This window comes from Sorex araneus, chromosome 7, assembly GCF_027595985.1.
Source record: "Sorex araneus isolate mSorAra2 chromosome 7, mSorAra2.pri, whole genome shotgun sequence".
NCBI classification, from domain to species: domain Eukaryota; kingdom Metazoa; phylum Chordata; class Mammalia; order Eulipotyphla; family Soricidae; genus Sorex; species Sorex araneus.
In genome coordinates this window covers 6,573,403-6,594,076 of record NC_073308.1, presented here as the reverse complement: position 1 = coordinate 6,594,076, position 20,674 = coordinate 6,573,403, and the positions used below count along the sequence as shown (strand labels likewise).

At 45.3% G+C, this 20,674-nt stretch overlaps 1 protein-coding gene across 1 annotated transcript; it reads right to left on the bottom strand.

Moving 5' to 3' along the window:
- Positions 1 to 308: 308 nt before the first annotated feature.
- On the bottom strand, positions 309 to 15,635 carry LOC129406556 (leucine-rich repeat-containing protein 37A3-like). The gene is made up of 4 exons (XM_055144717.1): positions 15,449 to 15,635; positions 7,596 to 7,838; positions 4,085 to 6,656; positions 309 to 384 (listed from the first exon to the last, which is right to left on the bottom strand). Exons 2-4 carry the CDS (start codon positions 7,651 to 7,653, stop codon positions 309 to 311), a joined length of 2,706 nt encoding a protein of 901 aa, XP_055000692.1. The 5' UTR covers positions 7,654 to 7,838; positions 15,449 to 15,635.
- Between the last annotated feature and the right edge of the window lie 5,039 nt (positions 15,636 to 20,674).

Here is a 20,674-nt window from a genome sequence, read left to right as displayed (position 1 = left end):
AGGTTGTTTTGGGACATGAGAGGAGAATACCTTTTATCAGAGGTATTAATCTTAAATTGTATACTAAGGAGGATTTCTTTTTCTTTTTGGGTCACGCCTGGCGATGCATAGAGTTTAGTCCTGGCTCATGCACTCAGGAATTACTCCTGGCAGTGCTCGGGGGACCATATGGGATGCTGGGAATCGAACCCTGGTTGACCACATACGTGCAAGGCAAATGCCCTACCTGCTGTGCTATCGCTCCAGTCCCACTAAGGAGGATTTATGGTGCAATTATTTTTTAATATTCATATTTGGAGAGAATATACTCACAGTTTCTCAACCCAAGGGTATGCCTTCCATGTATTTCCATCAATGGAAGAAATAGAGTTTCCTTGGAAATTCCTGTGAAGAAACACAGTTTACAGTCTTGAATAGGTAGGAAAAGAATGAACAGGCTAAGTAAAAGAATCATGGAAACACAGAAAACACCAGCTTCTTTCCACAGCTATCAGCTTCCCATTTTGCCCAACTAAAGACATGATGTGGGGCCACTGGTCAAACATTGAAATATCTCACAATCTGAACTTCCTAATTCCTGGAGTAGCTCAATAATGCCAGCTAGTTAGCATGTAAGTCATTTTTCCAAGCTCACACCTATTGTAACTCCTCCTGTAAATCAATAGAGAAAGTTTAATTTCATAATTATACAGAGAAATGAATAAAATTACCAGCAAATACATATTTAAAAATATTGCCAGAGACCACCAAAGATTTTGGTCAATGTTCTCTGTTGAAATTTCGAGATAGTAGAAATTTCTAGATAGAGACTAGGGAAATGAGAAAATGAGGGGGACTAGTGAGGAGAGATATATTCAACATACTTCACCAGGAAAAGAACAAATCACAAAGAATGACCTTCAGTGGGGGGAAAATGCACAGGAAAGAGAGTAGAAGAAAACCCAAGATGGTAACAGGAGTTACTGTGCGGTAGTCACACAGGTGGTAGAGTGGGAAAGTGGGATTTTCACACATTATCCTGTTAACTTTACTGACCTATTGTAACAAAGAGAATATGTTCATGAATTTACACATGTATAGATGAATGCAGTTGGTGGGAGTGTGGGGTGGGGGTGGGGGAGGGGATGGTGCTCAGGATTTACCCCTGGCTCTGGACTCAGGGTCTATCATTTTTTTTCTGTGTCAATAATTTTTAATTAAACTCCTGGTGGTGATGGAGGGGGACCATATGGGGTGCCTGGGATGAACCTGGGTTGGCCACATGCAAGGCAAGAGCCCTTGGTATGACTGTGCTGTGACTCTGGCTCCCTGAGTTCAGTTTTAACCACTAACTCTGTGGATCACTTTGAATCTAGTTTTGTCAACTTCCCCCAGCAACATGTGTATATCAACTGCAAACATGTATATAATCCAAATATAAACCTAATAAGTTTATGCACACATTTTCAGGTGAAAATGTTGAAACAGAAACCTGTGCCATCAACCTAGTGGACATTTCCATCAAATCTTCTGGCTGCTTTATGATGCCTAGGCCACAAGTTGAGGGATCTGTTTAAGGCACAGATTAGTAACTGTTTCACAGGTATATTACTTATCTCCAAACACATAAGTCATACCTAACATGCACCGTTTTTCATAGGCCAAGCACATCAATCATTTTTTAACCTAAAAAAGATGCCTAGACGCGAAAGCGGCTGCGCGAGATCCTATAATATTCATTTTCAGCAATGGAATACAAACTATCAAATGGTTCCTTTTTTGCAGGTTTGATTGTTGGGGGAAAATTCCAAATAATAACAGTCAGTTCTCTGTTGAAATATTGAATGTATCCAAATTATAGAGAGAATAAAGTGAAGATCACTGGCCACTTTAGTGCGGGGCAGGAGCGAGGGGGGTAGATTGGGGTTCTTGGTGGGGGAACAGGTGCACTGGTGAAGGGATGGGGGTTTGGTCATTATATGACTGGGATTTAAACCTGAAAGCTTGGTAACTTTTGTCATGGTGATTCAATAAAATTAAATAAATATTAAAAAAAAAAGATGCCTGGAACTCAGTGTGTCTCATCAGACTGGCTGTCCCTCCTACCTACTATATTTCCACCTTAACACCATTATCATTCTCTCAATAAGAACACAAACTTTAATCATATTGGATTTTTCTCCTTCCTTCTCCCTCAACTTGGCAGTTACTAACTTTGATTGGTTCTTTCTTTGTAATGTCCTCAGGATTTTCTTTGTATTTTTTTGGGCTTTGGGGAGGCTCAGCCTCTGGTGCTCAGGGACCACCCTTGGCTCAGTGCTTTGGAGGGGTCACTCTGGTGGTGCTCAGAGAACCATGAGGTGCCAGGGATCAAACCCTGGGTTCCCACATGCACAGCCTGTGCTCAGCCTTTTGAGCTCTCTCCCCCATCCAGGATGTTTTTCTACTCTTGCTACAATCGCTTATTCAGCCCCTTCTCACTTTACTCCTAGAGTTTATTAAGAGCACATTTGGTCTTTTTTCAACCAACTTTCCTCTTAGATTTCTCTACATATAGAATCTAAAATGATTCTTATTTATCTCTCTTGCTTGAAAACTTTCAATAGCACTCTATACCTCACAATGCAAATTTCAAACCCCATACCTGATACTTCAGATTTTTCACAAGCATATTTTCATTACTTCCTAACTCAGTTCAATTTTTTTTGCAGGGCATGGCACATCCAGCAGTGGTCAGGAACCACAGTCTGATGATGATCAGGAGCCATACGTGGTGCTGGGATTCAAACCATGGTAGCTGCCATTGCCACATACAAGACAAATGCCTTAGCCTGTGTACCACCTCTCCAGCCTCTAACAGATATTTTTTAGTCTGCCTGTTTTTTAAATCCCAGAACTTTCTAGAGCTATGCTTTTTCTTAGACTTTACTCTCCCTTCCCCCACCCCCACACACTTGATTTAACAAATTACCATCAACCTCTAATTCCCAGCTAAAGTTGCTCCATGTCAGCTCTCTGCAGTTTTCCCCAACTGAGGAGACACTGTGCATTTTTGTGCCTCTGTTGGTGCTTAATGACATGCTGCCTTTCCTTTTGTGTGTATTCCCTTTCTCCCCAACAGCATCATGTTTAAGAGCTGATGACATATTCTTGTGGCTAGGTTGGGGGAAATGGATGCTTTCTATGAAAAGTCGATGTAAAAAATTTAACTCTGAAATGAGAGATTAAGTAACAATAACAGACAGCATTCATGTATATGCTAGTTCCCAATTTAAGTCTATAGTTTTGTGGGGAGCCACACCCGGCAATACTCAGGTGTTACTCCAGGCTCTGCACTCAGGAATCACCTCTGGTGGTGCTCAGAGGACCCTATGGGACGCTGGGGAATCAGATCAGTTGGAACAAGTGCAAGCAAATGCTCTACCTACTGTACAATCACTCTGGCCCAAAGTATTTACATAGATTTCTTAAGTATTACTTTGATTGCCATTGGAGCTGGCTAGATCTCACAATCAACCCTTCTCCACCACCTTGGCCTCATCTCCATAGGGATTAATGTGAAAGTTGTTTAAAGGTACTAATTTCATAAGTATCAAAATGAACAAGTATCAAAATACTAGGAGGTGAAAACTTACCATAATCTCCACGTAAAGAAAAAGGAACTGAGTCACAGAGCTAAATAAACAAAGCTAACAAATGACAAACTCGGGTAGTCTGGCACCAGAAATCATGTCCATAGCACATGTTGTGACACCAGCAATAAAAGATAAGGAGAACATACTATTGTTTAAAAAAAAAAGGCTGGAGTAAAGAGAAAACAAAGGTTAAGGAATTAAATGAACAGCTGATGGGATGAAGGATAGGTTGAGGGTGAGATAAAAATAGTGAAGGAAAGAGAGTATGGACAATTATAAGCAAAAGACTGGGGAAGAAGAAACAACAGATAAGAAGAATGAGGATATCTTTTGACTGACAAAAGATGAAAAAAGAGAGAGAATCATTTAACGTGGACATGGGGGATGAGGCAGATACAGGAAGACATTGAAGCAAAGGCTTGCTACGTCAATAGGCAGAATGCAGAGATGAGAGGAAAGGTGATTCTTACAGTATAGTGAAGGTCCTGTTGATGTTGGGCCCTGGCACAGGCACTCTACGGAGTCTCTTCTCTGGACTGAGACCGGTGCAGGAGAGGGTATCCTCTGTGCAGGTACAAAGCTCACATATGTTGAAGGTCATGTGTTCATTCTGTTGCAGTTGCTCAGGGAAATCTACATGTGCCTTTTCGGAAGTAGATCGTCCAGAAGATAGGGCTGAAGAGTGACTCAGGGAAGCTGTCCTTGATGTTTCTGGCTGTGGCGTTTCGTCCAAAGTTACAGATGTCTGTTCACTCAGATCTGTGTGTTGATGCTGACGCTGTTCTGACAGCAATCCCTCTGTGGGGGTTGTCAGAGTGGTACTTGTTGAAACTGTTACCTCAGCTTTCTTTGGGGCCTTTGAAGACGGAACTCCAGTCTCTTGCATGGTTGGAGCTGTAACTGAACTGTCTTCAGTGACAGGAACGTCCTTGTTTATAGGTGGATACGTGACTTCACTCAGGTTTGAATGAGGACTCAGAGATGGTGTGATAGGTGTCACATCTGAGTGTTCTGTAGCACTGGTACTTGTCAGGGTTGTCGAGGGTTTAGTCTTCACAGTGCGTTCCGGAGTTACAGTTATATATTGGTGTGTAGAAGGTTGATTTTGATGAGAAGTCTGACCTGTGGTCTTCTGTGTGGTTGGAGAAGGTACTGTCTTCAAAACCCCCAGACTGGGTAGAGCTGAAATCTTAGTGGCGATTGAATGAGTCCGCACATTCCCTGTTGGTTTTGTCACAGTGTGCTCTGTGGGAGCGCTAGTCTTCTTCAGGGTCGTAGAAGCTTTGCTCTCCCTACTTGGTTCTGCCGTGAGAGTCGTGACCCGGACTGATGATGGATGCCGAGTTGATGCTGAAAGTGGTCCTTCCAAATGCTCTGAAGCCTGAGCCAAAACGATATCTGTTGGTAACTCTGAAAGCTGAGTGAGGGTCTCCTGCACAGGTGAAGAAATTTCCATTTTCTCAGCAGGTTCCTTGTCTGGCGAAAGCTGAGTTAGAGTCTGACCCAAATGTAGAGCTACCATCTCACTCTGGAACTTCTGTGTTTCAGAAATGGTTGATGATACAATCTGCCAGCCAGATAATTCCATGTTCTCAGAGAGGCCTGGAAATGAAGCCTGGACCTCTTGGGATGGAGGTTGAGCCTGGGCCTCCTGCTGAACTGAAGGTTTGACCTCATTTATGACCTCTGTACTTTCAGAAATAGTCACACCCTTAGGATTAGAAGTGACACTGGGCAAGTTGATGTGTGGAGCTTTACTGTGACTTGGAGATGGAATATTTTCTTCAGAATGCGGGAAAGGGTGAGTGACGGATTCCTCAGATGGCTCAGGAGATTGAGCCTGCATCTCCTGCTGGACTGAAGGTTCATCCTCATTACTGATCTCTGTAGATATGGAAAATGTCACACCAATAGGTTTAGCACTGACATATGTCAAATTTAAGCTTGGGGATTCATTGTGACGTGGAGATGTAATAAACTCTTCGGGATGCAGAGGTGGATTAGTGACAGATTCCTCAGATGGCTCAGACGGTTGATCCAGGGCCTCCTGTGGCACTGGAGAAGATTCAACCTCATCACCAACCTCTGAAAAAATGGAAAATGTCACACTCAAATGCTGAGCAGTGACACGGGGCAAGTTTAAGTGTGAAGTTCCATTCTGATTTGGAGTTGGAAGATTTTCCGCAGGATGAAGAAATGGTTGACCTTCCAACTCCATAGAAGATTCAGGAGGCTGAGCTAGGGATTCCTGCTGGATTGAAGATTCAGTCACCTCAAGGATCTCTGGAGCTTGAGCCACTGCCTCCTGCTGTATGGCAGAGTCACCCTTAGGGCTCTCTAGAGGCTGAGACTGGGCCACCTCTTGAGCTAGAGAGTGTTCATTCTCTTCACGGGTCTCTCCTGTGTGACTTAGACTTAGGGTTTCTGGCTGGGTTGAAATTTCATCCTGCTTGTTGACTCTTGGAGTTTCGGTAATCTGCAGATAGGCAGGTTTGATGATGACAGTAGATATATTTGAAAGATGGGCTTCTTTCTGGACTGGAGACAGTTCATTTGGCTGATGATGCAGTAAAGACTGCGCTTTCAGACCTGACTCTGAAGACTGAGCTTCCATCTCCTGAGGTACTGAAGACCCCCTTTCCTCAGGACCCAATGTAGGCTGAACTAGGATTTCTGGCAGGACTGAAGCAGTATCACCCTCTTCAGGGGTACTGGACAGCAAATCTGAGTCTGGAACTAAAGGTTTCGATTCCTCGGGAAATCCTGGAAGTGCAGCTGGGGTCTGTTGTGTGCTTGCTGAAACTTCAGCTTCCAGGGCCTTAAAGGGAAGCTGTTCTAGCTCTTCAGAGGGTTCTGGATGCTGGGACTGGGGTGAAAAGGATTCAGTCTTGTGAGGGATCTGTGGATGTTGCTCTGAATCTCCCAGTACATCCAAGGGTTCATTCCCCTCGGGATAAAAGATATCCATACTGGAATCTAAGTCCTCATCCTGCATCTGTTGTGGTCGATGATGAGGTTTCTTAGATTTTCTGGAAGTTCCAACTGTTAAGTTAAAAGAAATTATATTGTGTTAAAGCCCACTCTTGACCTTTGTAACCTCGCTTTGTTCTGCTTCTGTAACCATGCTTATGCCCCCCGAACTGTATATAACAATGCACTGTGCCTGAGTCCTGTCACATACATCCTGACATCTGCCTGTTGGTTTGGTTGGAATTCACGTACGTGCCTAAAAGATAGGGACCTGCTCACAGAAGGAGTTGCTGAGAACAAGGAGCCCAGATAGTGACTCCGGTCCCACGGCCCAGCAGATGGTGACTCCGGCCCAGTAGATAGTGACTCCGGTCCCACGGCCCAGCAGATAGTGACTCCAGCCCAGTAGATAGTGACTCCAGCCCCTGACACAGAGCCCAGATAGCGACTCCGGTCCCACGACTCTACAGAAAGTAACTCCTGACGAAGGGCAAGAAGAATGAAAGAATGTCTCCAGACACACGAATCCCAAGATAGTGGCTCTGGGCGAGGCTAAGTGACTAACGTGACTGGCCTGGAGGACACAAGCCCTATAAAAAGGCTGCCCTAACTAGCACAAACCGCTGCATCTACTAGAAGTGCAGCCCCAGCATGTTGGTCTGAATAAACTTTTGTCTTGCAAGACTGGCCCGTCTCTGCTTCTTGCGGCTCCGGACCCAACATTAACTAGACCCTCCCTCCTGTTTGCAGGAGAAGTAATAAAGTTTAGTAGTTTTGGAACCTGTCCACCTAGTGGTGGAGCAGGCATTTCAGATGTCTGATCTTCAGGTTGATCTAGACCTGAAGTTGGACTTGTACTTGTCCCTCTAGGAGACAAAGCTAGAGGTGGACTCTGATCCTGAGTCCATCTTATCATTGGATCAACTGGGAGCCTCTGATGTGTTGCCGGCTGGTCATTCAATCCCTGGTGTGGAAGGGCAAATCGATGGGACGCAGAGGGCAACCCTTTACCTGAGTATTCATCCCGGATGGGAATGAAACCTTTAAACTTCTGCAGCGGGAACAACATCCGGCCAACACTCGAGATGAGCCGTTGATCAAAAAACCCGGACTTGGCCCGGGGTTGAAGGGCATGAGGGGATTCAAGTGCAGGAGCACGGGAAGGAGAAATCCAGGGCTTGGGGACGGATGGGTCGGGGATCAGCAGGACGGGGTGCAGAATCTGCGTTAGGATCGGAGCTCCCAGCAGCCACGCTGGTCGCCCTATTAACACAGATATTATATAAATTCGTTGCCAGGACAAGTCCAAGCGACTAGAGGGCAGGCATCCTACCCTGCGGCCAGCCATTGTGGCAGCCAGGATAGGCGGGCAAGCGCCCTTATGCACTGTGCAACCTTAGCAACGACACACCCTTAGCAACCCCGCGCCCCTCCCCCGCAGCCCCTTTATGCTGCCTTGATGCAGCCCTTATTGGGTAACCAGCAGGACCCAGGCTTTCCTTTCTCCCTGAAAGGCACCAAAGACGTCCAATCAGGTCCTCTTCCCACCTCCTCTGCCCAACTCCAGCCTCCCCTCCCCACCCCTGCCAGCCAAATAGGACTGGGACTGCCAACTACTCTGAGCCAAACCCTGTGGTGGGGGTGGGGAGGGGAAGGAACAGTGTGTCCCCCATTGGGAACACTGGCGAATTCAACAGTACTAGTCCAGTTGTGGTGGTCTTGGTGCGTCCTCCTCACTACTGAAATCCGAGACACATTCTTCCTCCCCTGGGCCATCCTGCTTCCAAGAAAGCTAGCTAACCTGCAAAAGGAGCACTACTTAGGATGGATGGGGGTTCCCAAATGTTCTCATTACCTTTAAACTCTCAGTATCTCTGATTATTTATCAGTCCCTGAGAGAGGGGATAGCATGGAATCACTGACCTAAAATTTTCTGAAGGAGGGCTCTGGGGCCATAGACAGTTTATTCTGGGAGACCGACCATAAACGAATGAACACTCATATACACTCCTTTACACTGGCCTGGGGCAAATCCCCCTTTCTTGCATGGAGCTCAACATTAATTCATAGAGAAAAAGTAGCAAGCCCCTTTCTAGAGGGCTGCCTGCCTTTCTAGCACTCCTGGAGAGACCACTGAAGACCTTAACGTCAGAATGTAACAAGGCTCTCTTGCAATACTGTGACTCGCACCCATTTAACTTTCTTCACAGTCCTTCTTCTCATGGATTTCAGTTCTCATTATCTCAGACTTCTAGAATAAACATTCTATGAGAAGGGGCTACTTCCCAGGGTCTAGTTGAGTAGAGAGCTTTGAATGGAGTTGGTTCCAAGAGAGTCCTCATTTAGGAATGGGTGTTAGTTTTCTGAATTCTTTGGCATTAGAACTAAATGTCTTCTCATGTTTCATAGTAAGGTGGATGTTTTTTGTTTGTTTGGGGGCCACACCTGGAGGTGTTTGAGGTTTCTCCTGGCAGTGCTCCGGAGGCCATGCAGTGGCAGGTATCAAACCCAGGTCTCCCTCACACACAGTCCATGCTCCAGCCTGACGAACTGTGTCTCAGACTCCTAAGCTAATCTTCTTAAGACCCAATTTTGGGCGTTTGAGGTTTTCTTGATGGGTTTGATTTAAACTATTTTAAAAATTATTTTTCAAACCTAGGTCAATAGTTCAAAAGATTGAGCACATGCTTTGCATGAGAAAGGTTTGAATTTGCTCCCTACCATCACCTGGTCCCTTGAGCAATACAACAAGTGATTATTACAAAGAGCCAGGCTGCGTAATTCCTGAGCACTGCCAAGTGTGAGCCACGCTACCTTCCCCCCACACACAAAAAATTATTTTACAAAGAAAAAAAAATTTCAACAAGAGGAACACAACCACCTTTTCTCTCCTTTCCTTTCCCTAACCTTGGAAACAAATTTTCTGACTATGAGCCAAGTTAATTACATTTATCCAACTCCAAATTTGTTACCAATGATATGAAACACATTTTGTTCCACCCCCTCCACACCCCCATCACTAGAACACACATTCAAATAGTGAATTCATGTGTTCTCCTGGAAATTAGTAAATTAATTCCTAATTTGCAACACAGTGCAATTGTTTAACAGAAAGGTTCTTTCGTAAAATATTTCATGTAAGATATGCATGAGATGCTGAGCTCTAAGTACTTGAAAAAAAAAATGTAACTTTTCAAATGCTCTAACATAATCACATTTAAGGCCCCAAATCACTAGGATTCTTTTTAAGGGGAGTTCAAAAAGTTATTTGTCTGACAGAACTCAGAGGGCACTCAGAACTCTCCAAATTTCAAATAAGGGTTTAGAACCAACGGTCAGGACTTCAGAAAAACTCCAGAAATTCCCTCAAATACAGTTTTAGAGTTTCATAGTTTCCTGCGGATGATAGAATTGACTACATATGCTAAAAACTTCCAAAATCTGCTCTTTATTCTGAATTACAGCCATCCAATGTATGTCATCCTTACATTTTTCTCTTCACATACTTTGAATTAAATCACGGAGTCCTTCAGTTCTGGCAACAGTGAGTTCCTCAAAGGCCTATATTCCACAGCTATTTTACCACTTTCTGAAATAAAGTTAACAAGGACCAATTCAAAATTATTGTCTAAAATGTTCTTTCTATGAAGGTAGAGCACAATGATACTGGGTGTGTACTTCCTTTATACATCCAATAATTTTATTTATTTATTTATTTATTTATTTATTTATTTATTGCTTTTTCAGTTACCCTGTGATGCACAGGGGTTATCCTGTATCATGTACTCAGGAATTACTCCAGGCGGTGCTTGGGGGACCATAAGGGATGCTGGAAATCGAACCTGGGTGGCTGCGTGCAAGGCAAACACCCTACCCGCTGTGCTATCACTCCAGCCCCTCCAATAATTTTAGTTTTAAATCATAAAATAAGAACATTTTCCTTTTCAATGCAGACATTAAGTTTGGTTCTTTTTGTTTCTCTGTTTTGGGGTCAGACTCATGGTGTTCAAGAATTTTACCCAGTTTGGGTACTGGACCGATAGCATATCAGGTAGGGTGTTTGCCTTGCACGCAGCCAACCCGGGTTTGATTCCCAGCATCCCATATGGTCCCCTGAGCACTGTCAGGGGTAATTCCTGACTGCAGAGCCAGGAGTAACCCCTGTGCATTGCTGGGTGTGACCCCCCCCAAAAAACAGAATTTTACCCACTTAGTACTTGGGAGTCACTCCTGGCAACGCCGTGCTGAGCTGGAACTGAAACTATGCTTCCTTTATGCCAAGAATGTGCCCAGTCTGCTGAGCTATCTCTCCAACCCACTTCTTCTTTTATTTCTTTTATATTTTGGGTGTGGGGATCATATCCTCTGGTACTCAGGGGCTATTTCTGGCTCTGTGCTCCCTGGTGGTGCTAGAGGGGACCACATGCTGTGCCAGGGATATGCAAGGCAGGTTCCTTGGCTCCAGTACCATCTTCTTAAGCTCCCATTGTTTTTTTTTTCTTTTTGGGTCACACCAGCAATACACAGGTGTTACTCCTGGCTCTGTACTCAGGAATTACTCCTGGTAGTGCTCAGAGGACCATATGGGATGCTGGGAATCGAACCCGGGTTGGTTGCGTGCAAGGTAAATGCCCTACATTGTGCGATCGATCCCACCTGCTCCACCGCCCCCACTGGTTCTTAAAGATTCTTCTAGTTGATAGAAATTTTACTAGATGACCAAAGAAGTCACTTTTACTAGAAGACTTGCCCAGACTTCAAGGCTGAAGTCAACCCAAAGTCTACTCATGTAACTATATAAGGTCTCTGACAACTTAAAATTTCTGCCTCTAAGACTGCAGGGCTACATCTGGCAGCGCTCCTGGCTCTGCATTCAGGGATCACTACTGGCAGTGCTCAGGGTATCATTTAGGATGCCAGGAATCATACCCTGGTTGGCTGCGTGCAAGGCAAGAGCTACTACCTGATGTTCTAAAACTCCAGCCCCACGAAAATTCTTCCCTTAGATATTTGCAGAACTGTTAACATCTAGAATGCTGGAGGTTCAGGGGTTCCTGGAGAAGAAGGGAATTTCCTTTTCATTTATACAATGTACGTGGTCTCCTACCTCCAAACAACATATGATTGGGAGTACCAGAAGCACAGATGTCTCCCGTACCAAAGGAATCTCCAGTTGTATGGGAGACAGACAAGTAGAGCAGGGTGCTGGGGAGTCAGGGAAACCTCACCAAGCGCTGAGGCTTCAGTGCAGATATTAAAAGAAGTTGGGCTCAAAAGAGATCTCACTAGGCTGGGTACATGCTCTGCAGACTACAGGTTGCAGTTTGATCCCAGCACCAGATGGTTCCTGGAGCACAAAGCTAGGAGTAGCATAGCTACCACTGCCAGATATGATCCTAAAACCAAAACAAACTAAAACAGATGACCATAACCACACTTTTCTGAAAAGAGTATTCTTAAAGATATGTAAAATTATCTTTTTAATAGCCTAGTTCTCCCTCTCGGAGAACCTGGCAAGCTACCGAGAGTTTTCTGCTCGCATGGGAAAGCCTGGCAAGCTCCCTGTGGCGTATTAGATGCCAAAACCAGTAACAATGATGGGTCTCATTCCCCTGACCCTAAAAGAGCCTCCAATGCAGCACCATTGGAAAGGACGAGTAAAGAGAGGCTGATAGAATGTCAGGGCTAGGACGAATGGAGACGTTACTGAGATCGCTCGAGAAAATAGCCAATCAACGGGATGATGGTGATGATGATGAAGACCGCAGGGCTATAGAGCAAAGAGAGCAATTCTGTTTGTGGATTCACTACTGACTATTCAGTTTCCTTTGGGCATAGCCAGTAATATTCATCGCACTCTACAATTCTGTAAGAGGAGAAAATTCAAAAATCTTAAATAGTATGACCACTATTTTTGTTGTTGTTGTTGGGGGTCACACCCAGAAGTGTTTAGAGTCTTCTCCCGAGCTGTGTACTTGGGTTTGCTCCTGGACACTCATGTGTTGCCAGGAACCCAACCTTGGCCTTCTACATGCACAGCATGTGCACGAGGCCTCTCACCTGTCTTCCTGGCCCCAGCAGAATCACCGTGAAGGTTCACAATACATAGTTGGTGTTACACAGGATCACAGCCACTCAATATGTCAGTGCTGAAAACCAACCCTGAGCTGATTCCAGTTATGTTTTCTCTTCAGTAGGAAATAGTAGCAATAATTGGAATAGTTTGTCCACTGCTAAATTCTAGGTATGTTTTAAGTATTTGACTTTTATCATATTGCCCATAAGTTAAGCTAAATGACAAAGTCAAATTTTTCAGAAAATTACAGCTTAGAAATACCTTCACATATCTGAATAGAAGACCTTCAGTTGCCTTTAAAAAATTTGACAGAGGGGCCAGAGTGCTTTTACAGTGGGCAGGACATTTGCCCTGCATGCAGCCAACACAGGTTCAGTCCCTGGCACCCCATACGGTTCCCCGAGTCCTGCTAGCAGTGGTCCCTGACTGAGGAGCCAGGAGTAAACCCTAAACATCAGCAGGTGTGGCCCAAAAAACAAGAAAAGAAAAAATGAAAACAGGGAACAGTTAGTACTTAAATAGAGGACTCTGAAGTTTATAACCACTATACTATTCTGCTTTATTGACAAGCAGTTGAGAAAGAAGAATTGGATCAAATACTCTCTACAATCTAAACTATTCTACGTTTATACATTGGGGGTAATTGCTGTAATTATTTTTCACAGATTCCACAAAGGACAAATTTGAGACTACTTCTGAAAAGCATCTAGTGACTAAAAGAATAGGAAATACTTATATTTCCATTATTTTCATTGTAATTGACTTCTCAAAATCAATTTATTTGCTCTTCAAAGAAGAAAATTCCAGTACTTCGAGGACAGACAAGAAAAGTCTTACCTAAAGCCACAATGAGCAGTTTTTGAAATGCATGGGACACAGTCTTTTAAATAGCAAACTTCTGAGTCATCTTACTTTTCATAAGGAATGATAATAGTTGTAAATCTGACCAAAACAAATAGATTTACCATGCCAATCTGTATAACTGATTTTTATGAAGTCTAAAAAGAGAACTGGGACTGGAGCGATAATACAGCAGGTAGGGCATTTGCCTTGTACGTGGCCAACCCGGGTTCGATCGTGGCATCCCATTTGGTCTGCCCAGTACCTCCAGGAGTAATTCTTGAGTTCAGAGTCAGGAGGAACCCCTGAACATTACTGGGTGTGACCCAAAAAAGAAAAAAATAAAAATAAATAAAACTAAAAAAAAAACAAACCAGAGAACTACATCATGATCTTAGTGATTAAGGCAGGCACCACACAAAGCTATGTCTCAAAGGCTCTGTGGTAGGTATATTCTTTTTTTTTCTTTTTGGGTCATACCCGGCAATGCTCAGGGTTACTCCTGGCTTTGCACTCAGGAATCACTCATGGCAGTGCTTGGGGGACCATATGGGATGCTGGGAATCAAACCCAGGTCGGCCGCGTGCAAGGCAAACGCCCTATCTGCTGTGCTATCTCTCCAGCCACTGTGATAGGTATATTCTGTCAGGGCTATTATCATACATTTTTGCTGTCTGATCTATTCTGGACATTCCTGAATCGGTCAACTAGAAGGGAGAAATTAGTCAAGATCATGGCACAGAGCTCACACTGATGATATATTTCAAATGGGCAAATGGAAGCTAGACACCTATAGACTACTCTACTATAAACCAGGAACTTGACATACCTCACACCGCCAATATTTCAAGAGTAGCACTCCACATTTGATGGCGTTTAAAGTAGAAGGCAACCAATCTTAGAGGGAAACATACATAAAAGCACAGAAGGCTCAACCTTTAACAACATGTCAGTAAGCTTTATTGACAGGCTTAATAGTCCCTGGGGGAAATACAAAAATATTCACATACTTTCCTCCAAGGAAACTTTTTTGGAGTATTTTCAGCAGTTGATTCAGAACAAACAATACAAAACAAATTCTTTCAGTTCTGCTTTGGGGCAGGGGTTCGGGTTCGGGACGGAAACATCCAAAGTACGGTGGTAGGAAGGTGTAATGGTGGTGGGATTGGTGTTCGAATATTAAATGTAATCAAATATTGTGAATTACTCTATAAAATTAAATTAAAAGAAAAAACAGGAGCTTGAGAAAGGGTTGGTAGTGGCATAGATGAGCTGGTCTCTCCCTAAGATTCACCTACCAGAGGCTGTTCCAGTTCTTTCACTAACAGCCCTGCCTTTGACTGAATACCCTAAGCCTACGTGCCATAGATTCTGGGGGTAAAAACATTTATATTAGTTTATTTCATTATCTAGATGAACATTTTTCTGGGATAATGAAAGATTACACATGATTCATATTTGGAAGATTACTTTGGAACAAAGAAGATTCTTACCCCAAATAGGAGAAACATTGTTCCCATCTCCATACCCCTAAGCATCTTGGTAGAAAGACAGCTCTAAAATTGTGAAGTTCAAGGTTCTGTCAGAGTGATAGCACAGCAGGTAGGATACTTGCCTTGCATGTAGCCAATCCAGGTTTGATCCCCAGTATCCCACAGAGTCCACTGAGCACTGCCAGGAGTGATTTCTGAGTACTGAGCCAGGAGCACCATTCAGGTGTCCCGAGCATACCCCCCAAACCCTCCAGAAATTCCAGTTCTGTTGGCTATTACCTAAGATTTAAACAAGTATTGCTAAAAAACATCTGCCCAAGGCTTTAGCAGCTTGGCAAGGAGAGGGCTATTTCTGATGTATCTGAAAATATAATAGAGAAAGAGAGAGAGGAGACAAAGAGAGAGAGAGGAGAGAGAGAGAAAGAGAGAGATAGAGAATGAGTTCTTACGCATACCCTTATTCCAGTCCCCACAGAGACCTTCCAGTTTATCCAAAGTCTCGGCTATGCCAACTCCAGGGCTCTTGCAATCAAAAGATGACAATACCACCTCTAAAGCACAGAACTTCACACTTTGCTTCTGAAGTGGTGCCACAATATCTTCGTTTTCCCTTTCTTCAAGGTCAGAAAGATCCTGAAGCTGTTAGGATTTTAGATTGAAGGTCCTTCTGAATATCTCAATGTAGATTTTCACTGTCACTGTCACTCCATTGATCATCGATTTGCCTGAGCGGGCCCAATAACGTCCATTCATCCTAGCCCTGAGATTTTTGCAGCCTCTCTTTACTCGTCCTTCCCAGTGGTGCCGCATTTGAGGTGAGGTCTTTAGGGTCAGGGGAATGAGACCCATCATTGTTACTGTATTTGGCATATGAATACACCACAGGGAACTTGACAAGGTCTCTCCCCCATGCAGGCAGTAAACTCTCATAGAATGCCAGGTCCTACAAGAGGGAGAACTAGCCTATCAGATGTCCCGTGGCCGCATCATGGCCGCATGCTTCTGGGAGCTTGGTTTTATAGTGTGGATGTTCGGGACTGGGCCTCTTCCACCCAAATTCTCCATTTTCCAGTCGCTAGGCAGTCATACCCAGAAACTGCCCCCAGCTGCCGTATAATCCCATCAATGTAGATTTTAAAATGTTTAATTAGAAGTAATAACTAAATTCCAGCAATCCTTGCCAATAGTTGAAGTAACCTGTGACTTCAACAGTAAGCAAAACTTTCCATGAACTACACCAACCATGCACAAACAGAGCACACAAGTGTTGTAGAATATGGACAACACGTCAATTCACTGAGATCTTTACTGACTCTGGGGTGTGACCGATGCTCAGACACTTTCACTTAGACAACTCCCATCTGCCAGGTCTGTCGGTCCTCAGGGCCCGCTGGGGTCACACCTCACAGTGCTGTGGAGTCATGAAGTACTCAGGACAAAAGCCAGGGCCTTGAACACGGCAGGCACAGGCTTTGCACTTGAACTCTATCTCCACTTCCAAAGCTGACAATCCTTTCAGACCATCCATTGAAACCAAGATAGCATTTTGCCAGTTCCTGGCATTGGGAACATTTTAGGGCAAGTGTCCAATGCTGAAGTGGTTTATGTCTGCTGAGACGAACCTAAAGACATAAGAGACATACTCAAGGATAGGAATGACTTGCCACAGAGATCTAATTCAGCCGACCAAGACTTCTCAATACAAGTTTCATAAAGTGGCTGTGAAGAGCAAATCAAGCAAACTTTGGTGGTTGCTCTTGTTTCAGAGCCATACTCAGCAGTAATCAGTTACTCCTAGCTCTGTGCTCTGGGTATACTCCACATGTTGGTTGGGGGAATCTATGTGTTGCTGGGTATAGAACTGGGTTAGCAGCAAGCAAGGTCAGCACATTAACTCCTGACCTATTTCTTTGTTCCTTAAACAGTTTAGACATTATGTTCATACTAAAGACTAATACTCATTATTTTCAAGCCATGGTACTTTTCTGCATTATTTCCATAGTCTCTGATTAATCTGAACAGCTGAGTCTATGGTCACCACGGAGGGGTGCTCTCATGTCTGATGAAGGCGCAGGCATGGAGGAAAGGACGGGGAGTGAGAATGAGCTGTAAGACAAGGAGTGAGAAGCCAGTTCGGGGAGTCAATCAGAGAAGGTTTAGAATTATCAAGTGAAAGGTTTGAAAAAAAATTCTCATTCATATATTCAGAGGCATGGGAAGTGTGGGGGGTATATACGGGAAAACAGCGGATCGGCAGACCACTAGGTTCTTACCCCCATCCCCTCCACACCCAACCCTGCACCACCAAAACTGAAACGAACCACAGAAGAATGGAAATGGGCCAGACAAAAGAATGGGACTAAAATGAGGCCCAAGTGAGACGGAATTCTGGAGCTGGAGACCGCGGAGCTGGGGTGCACGCCAAGGGAAGGAAGTTTACAGTGGGAACTGGGAACTGGGGCTGGGCATCGGGAATGGTTGGCTTAAGACAGAGCGATGACTCTGGCCACGAGTTCCTCCAGCCAACAGGACTGCCAAGCGCACACGTGGACCCCATCAAAGCCCAGAGGAGGCTGGGAACTGGCTCTGACCCTGTCAGCGAGTCTCTTCCTGCAACCAGCCCTGGCCTTTCTGCAGCAGCAGCCCTGGGGGACAGGCTGCCTGCTACCCGGATTCTGGGGGACACTCTGCAAGGCAGCGGGAGGCTGGTGGGTGGGGGCGGCTAGCTGCCAGTGTAAGGTGCCCCCGCCCAGCACTGCTTCCCACGGGGCCCCTGCCAAGTGACGACCCACCTTCAGCGGAGAGAACTGGAAGAGCGGCTGCCGGCCGCAGGCCCCTTGGGCTGAGTGAGCAGCGCGCGCAGAATAAAATGACCGCTGCGTAAAAACCGGGCGGGGCGGCCACAGCGTTGGGGAAGAAGCGCACAGCACACAGAAGGCGAATCAGGAGAAGGCTGCAGACAGAGAACGATGCGGGGCCGCCGCGGTCACCCACCGCACAGTCTGGCATGCGAGGCCACCCTCCCCGCACACGCCCCGGCCCCGCGCGGGGGGCCACATCCCCAGCACGCTGCACTCTGCAAGCCCCGGGTGCAGCAGAGTCGCACGGCCACGGGCCCGAGGTGCAGCAGCAGAAAGTGTCGCGGCGAGCTGACAGCCACGGTTCCCTTGGCACAGTGCAGGGCGCGGGGCCACGGCGGGAAGTCGGGCTCGCGGGTCGCCTTTCCCGGAACACCCCGTCCTGCCCTCCGGACCCGGCTCACATGCAAGGCTTTGACCGTGGGGTCAAGGCTCAGCTCCCACACCAACAGGGTTTTGTCACTCTTGCTGGGAACCGTGAAAGGTACCACCTCAGCCCTCCTCGGCTTCACTGTGCCTGAGTGACCAGGCTCATGGCGGCACTGCGCCTGCGCTTTTTCAAAGGGGGCGCGCCCGAGGGGTGGGGCGTGCTGGGGGCGGGGCTACTGTGGCCAGGCCCAGCCCACAGTGTGCAGGGCGAGGTGCTAAATCCCCACCTTAGAACTCCATGGAGTCCAATCAGCACAAGTCTTTCTTGAAGAGGCCAGATGGCTAATTTTCTTTCTTTTTTTGTTCTAAGAGTTGTTCGTAGTAATTGGTTACGTTCAATATTTCAACACCAGTTCCACCTCCGTTACACCTTTCCAACTACCTTTATTTTGAGTTTTCATACCACGACCCAATTCTGTCCAAAAAGATGTTAAAGAATTTGTTTTGTATTGCTTGTTATAAATAATTGACTAAACATGATGCAAAACGGTTTCCTTAGAGGAAAGTGTGTGAAAATTGTATGTCATCTTGTTACCATTGAGTCCCGGGATTAGAGACCAGAGAGCTAATTTAAGGACCTAGGGGCAAGGACCTCTAGGAAGCAGCTGGTTCTTGTTCATCCTGGACATTTGGGTAGCAGACAGAGAGCACCACCTAGTGAAACTGGAAAATGAGGAGCACTGACTTTGTGTGGAAAACTACCCTGGAAGAGGCAAGTCATAAAAATCTTTGTGATTGGTAGTCCCCCTGAATCCTTAAAAAACAATTTCTTTCCTCCTCACCCCATCCCGACCCCACATGATACTGGACCATTGTGAAGTTGTGTTTGTGGGGCTGGGATGATGTAGGAGCTGAGAGCAGGGCAGAAACTGGGGAATCGAGTTGATTCAAGTTGTGGGTCCCGTTTCTCATCAATTTTCGAGCAGGCACCAGTAACGTCTCTCATTGTGAGACTTATTTGTTGCTGCTTTTGGCATATCTAATATGCCATGGGTAGCTTGCCAGGCTCTGCCAGGTGGGAGCGATACTCTCGGTAGCTTGTGGCTTCTCCGAGAGGGCAGAGGAATCAAACACCGGTCTGCCACGAGAAAGGCAAACGCCCTACCGCTGTGCTATCACTGCAGCCCACCCAAGAGACTACTCTTAGCTTTCTTGTTGCTATTTGGTGGAGCAAGGGCCTGAGAAGGCAAGCAGGTCTTACCCATCTGTAATTCAAAAATATTACTGTCAGGAGCTGGAGTGATAGCACAGCTGGTAAGGCATTTGCATTGCATGTGGCTGACCCGGCTTTGATTCCCAGCACCCCATATGGTCCCCCGAGCACCACCAGGAGCAATTCCTGAGAGCAGAGTCAGGAGTAACCCCTGTGACCGAAAAATGTCAAAAAAAAATGTTAGTGTCAGATGGAACTGTGTTCATTTGTTTTGGGACCACACTCAGTGATGCTCAAAGCTGACTTCTGGCTTTGTGCTCAGGCATAACTGAACCCCTGGCAGGGCTTGGGGGACCATTTATGGAGCTGGGAATTGAATCCTGGTCAGCAGAGTCAGGACAGCACCAAATTCCATCTGTGAAACTTTCCCTAGTCCTTGAAAAAAAGGATAATATAATCAGGGGTCAGAGCAATAGCAATAGTACAGCAGGGAGAGTATTTATTTGCCTTGCATGCAGCTGATCAGGTTCAATCCCTAACATCCCATATGGTCCCCTGAGGACCACCAGGAGTAATTCCTAAGTGCAGAGCTAGGAGAAACCCCTGAGCATTGCCAGGTTTGGCCCCTCCCAAAAAACATAAAGGATAATATAACCAATGTTCTTCTTTTCTAAGACAAAAACTGAGTCCATTAGTCAAGTGTGACCTCTTTACAATGCTAATAATTGTTTTATAGAGAAGAATTTAAAAAATATTTTAATTGATTCCCTTCAGTCTTAAAGTTGCTTTAAAAATGGAAAATCTTTGATCATGGTCTTAATTTTAATCTTGTTATTTCTGTTCTAGAAACTAGATGTCTAGAAACTACCACATCATCATTTCTCATTTTATGACTGCTGTAGTTAAGACTCAGAAGTAGGAACATGAGTGATTCAAGGCACACCCCAGTTTTATCAAGACTGATAGCTGCTACATGTAGGACATGCCTCCATCTGATCCTTTTCTGAAAATTGCCCTGTTTTTATTCCATATTGGCACCTCCTAAGAAAATGAAAGAGACAGTGGTAGGGTGCTTGCCTTGCATGTGACTGACCTGGTTCATTCCCCGGCATCCCATATGGTCTCCTGAACACTGCCAAGAGTGATTCCTGAATGCACAGTCAAGAGTAATCCCTGAACATCACTGGGTGTGGTGCAAAAACAAAAAAGTTAGATCTTGGGTAAGATAGATAGGACAACTC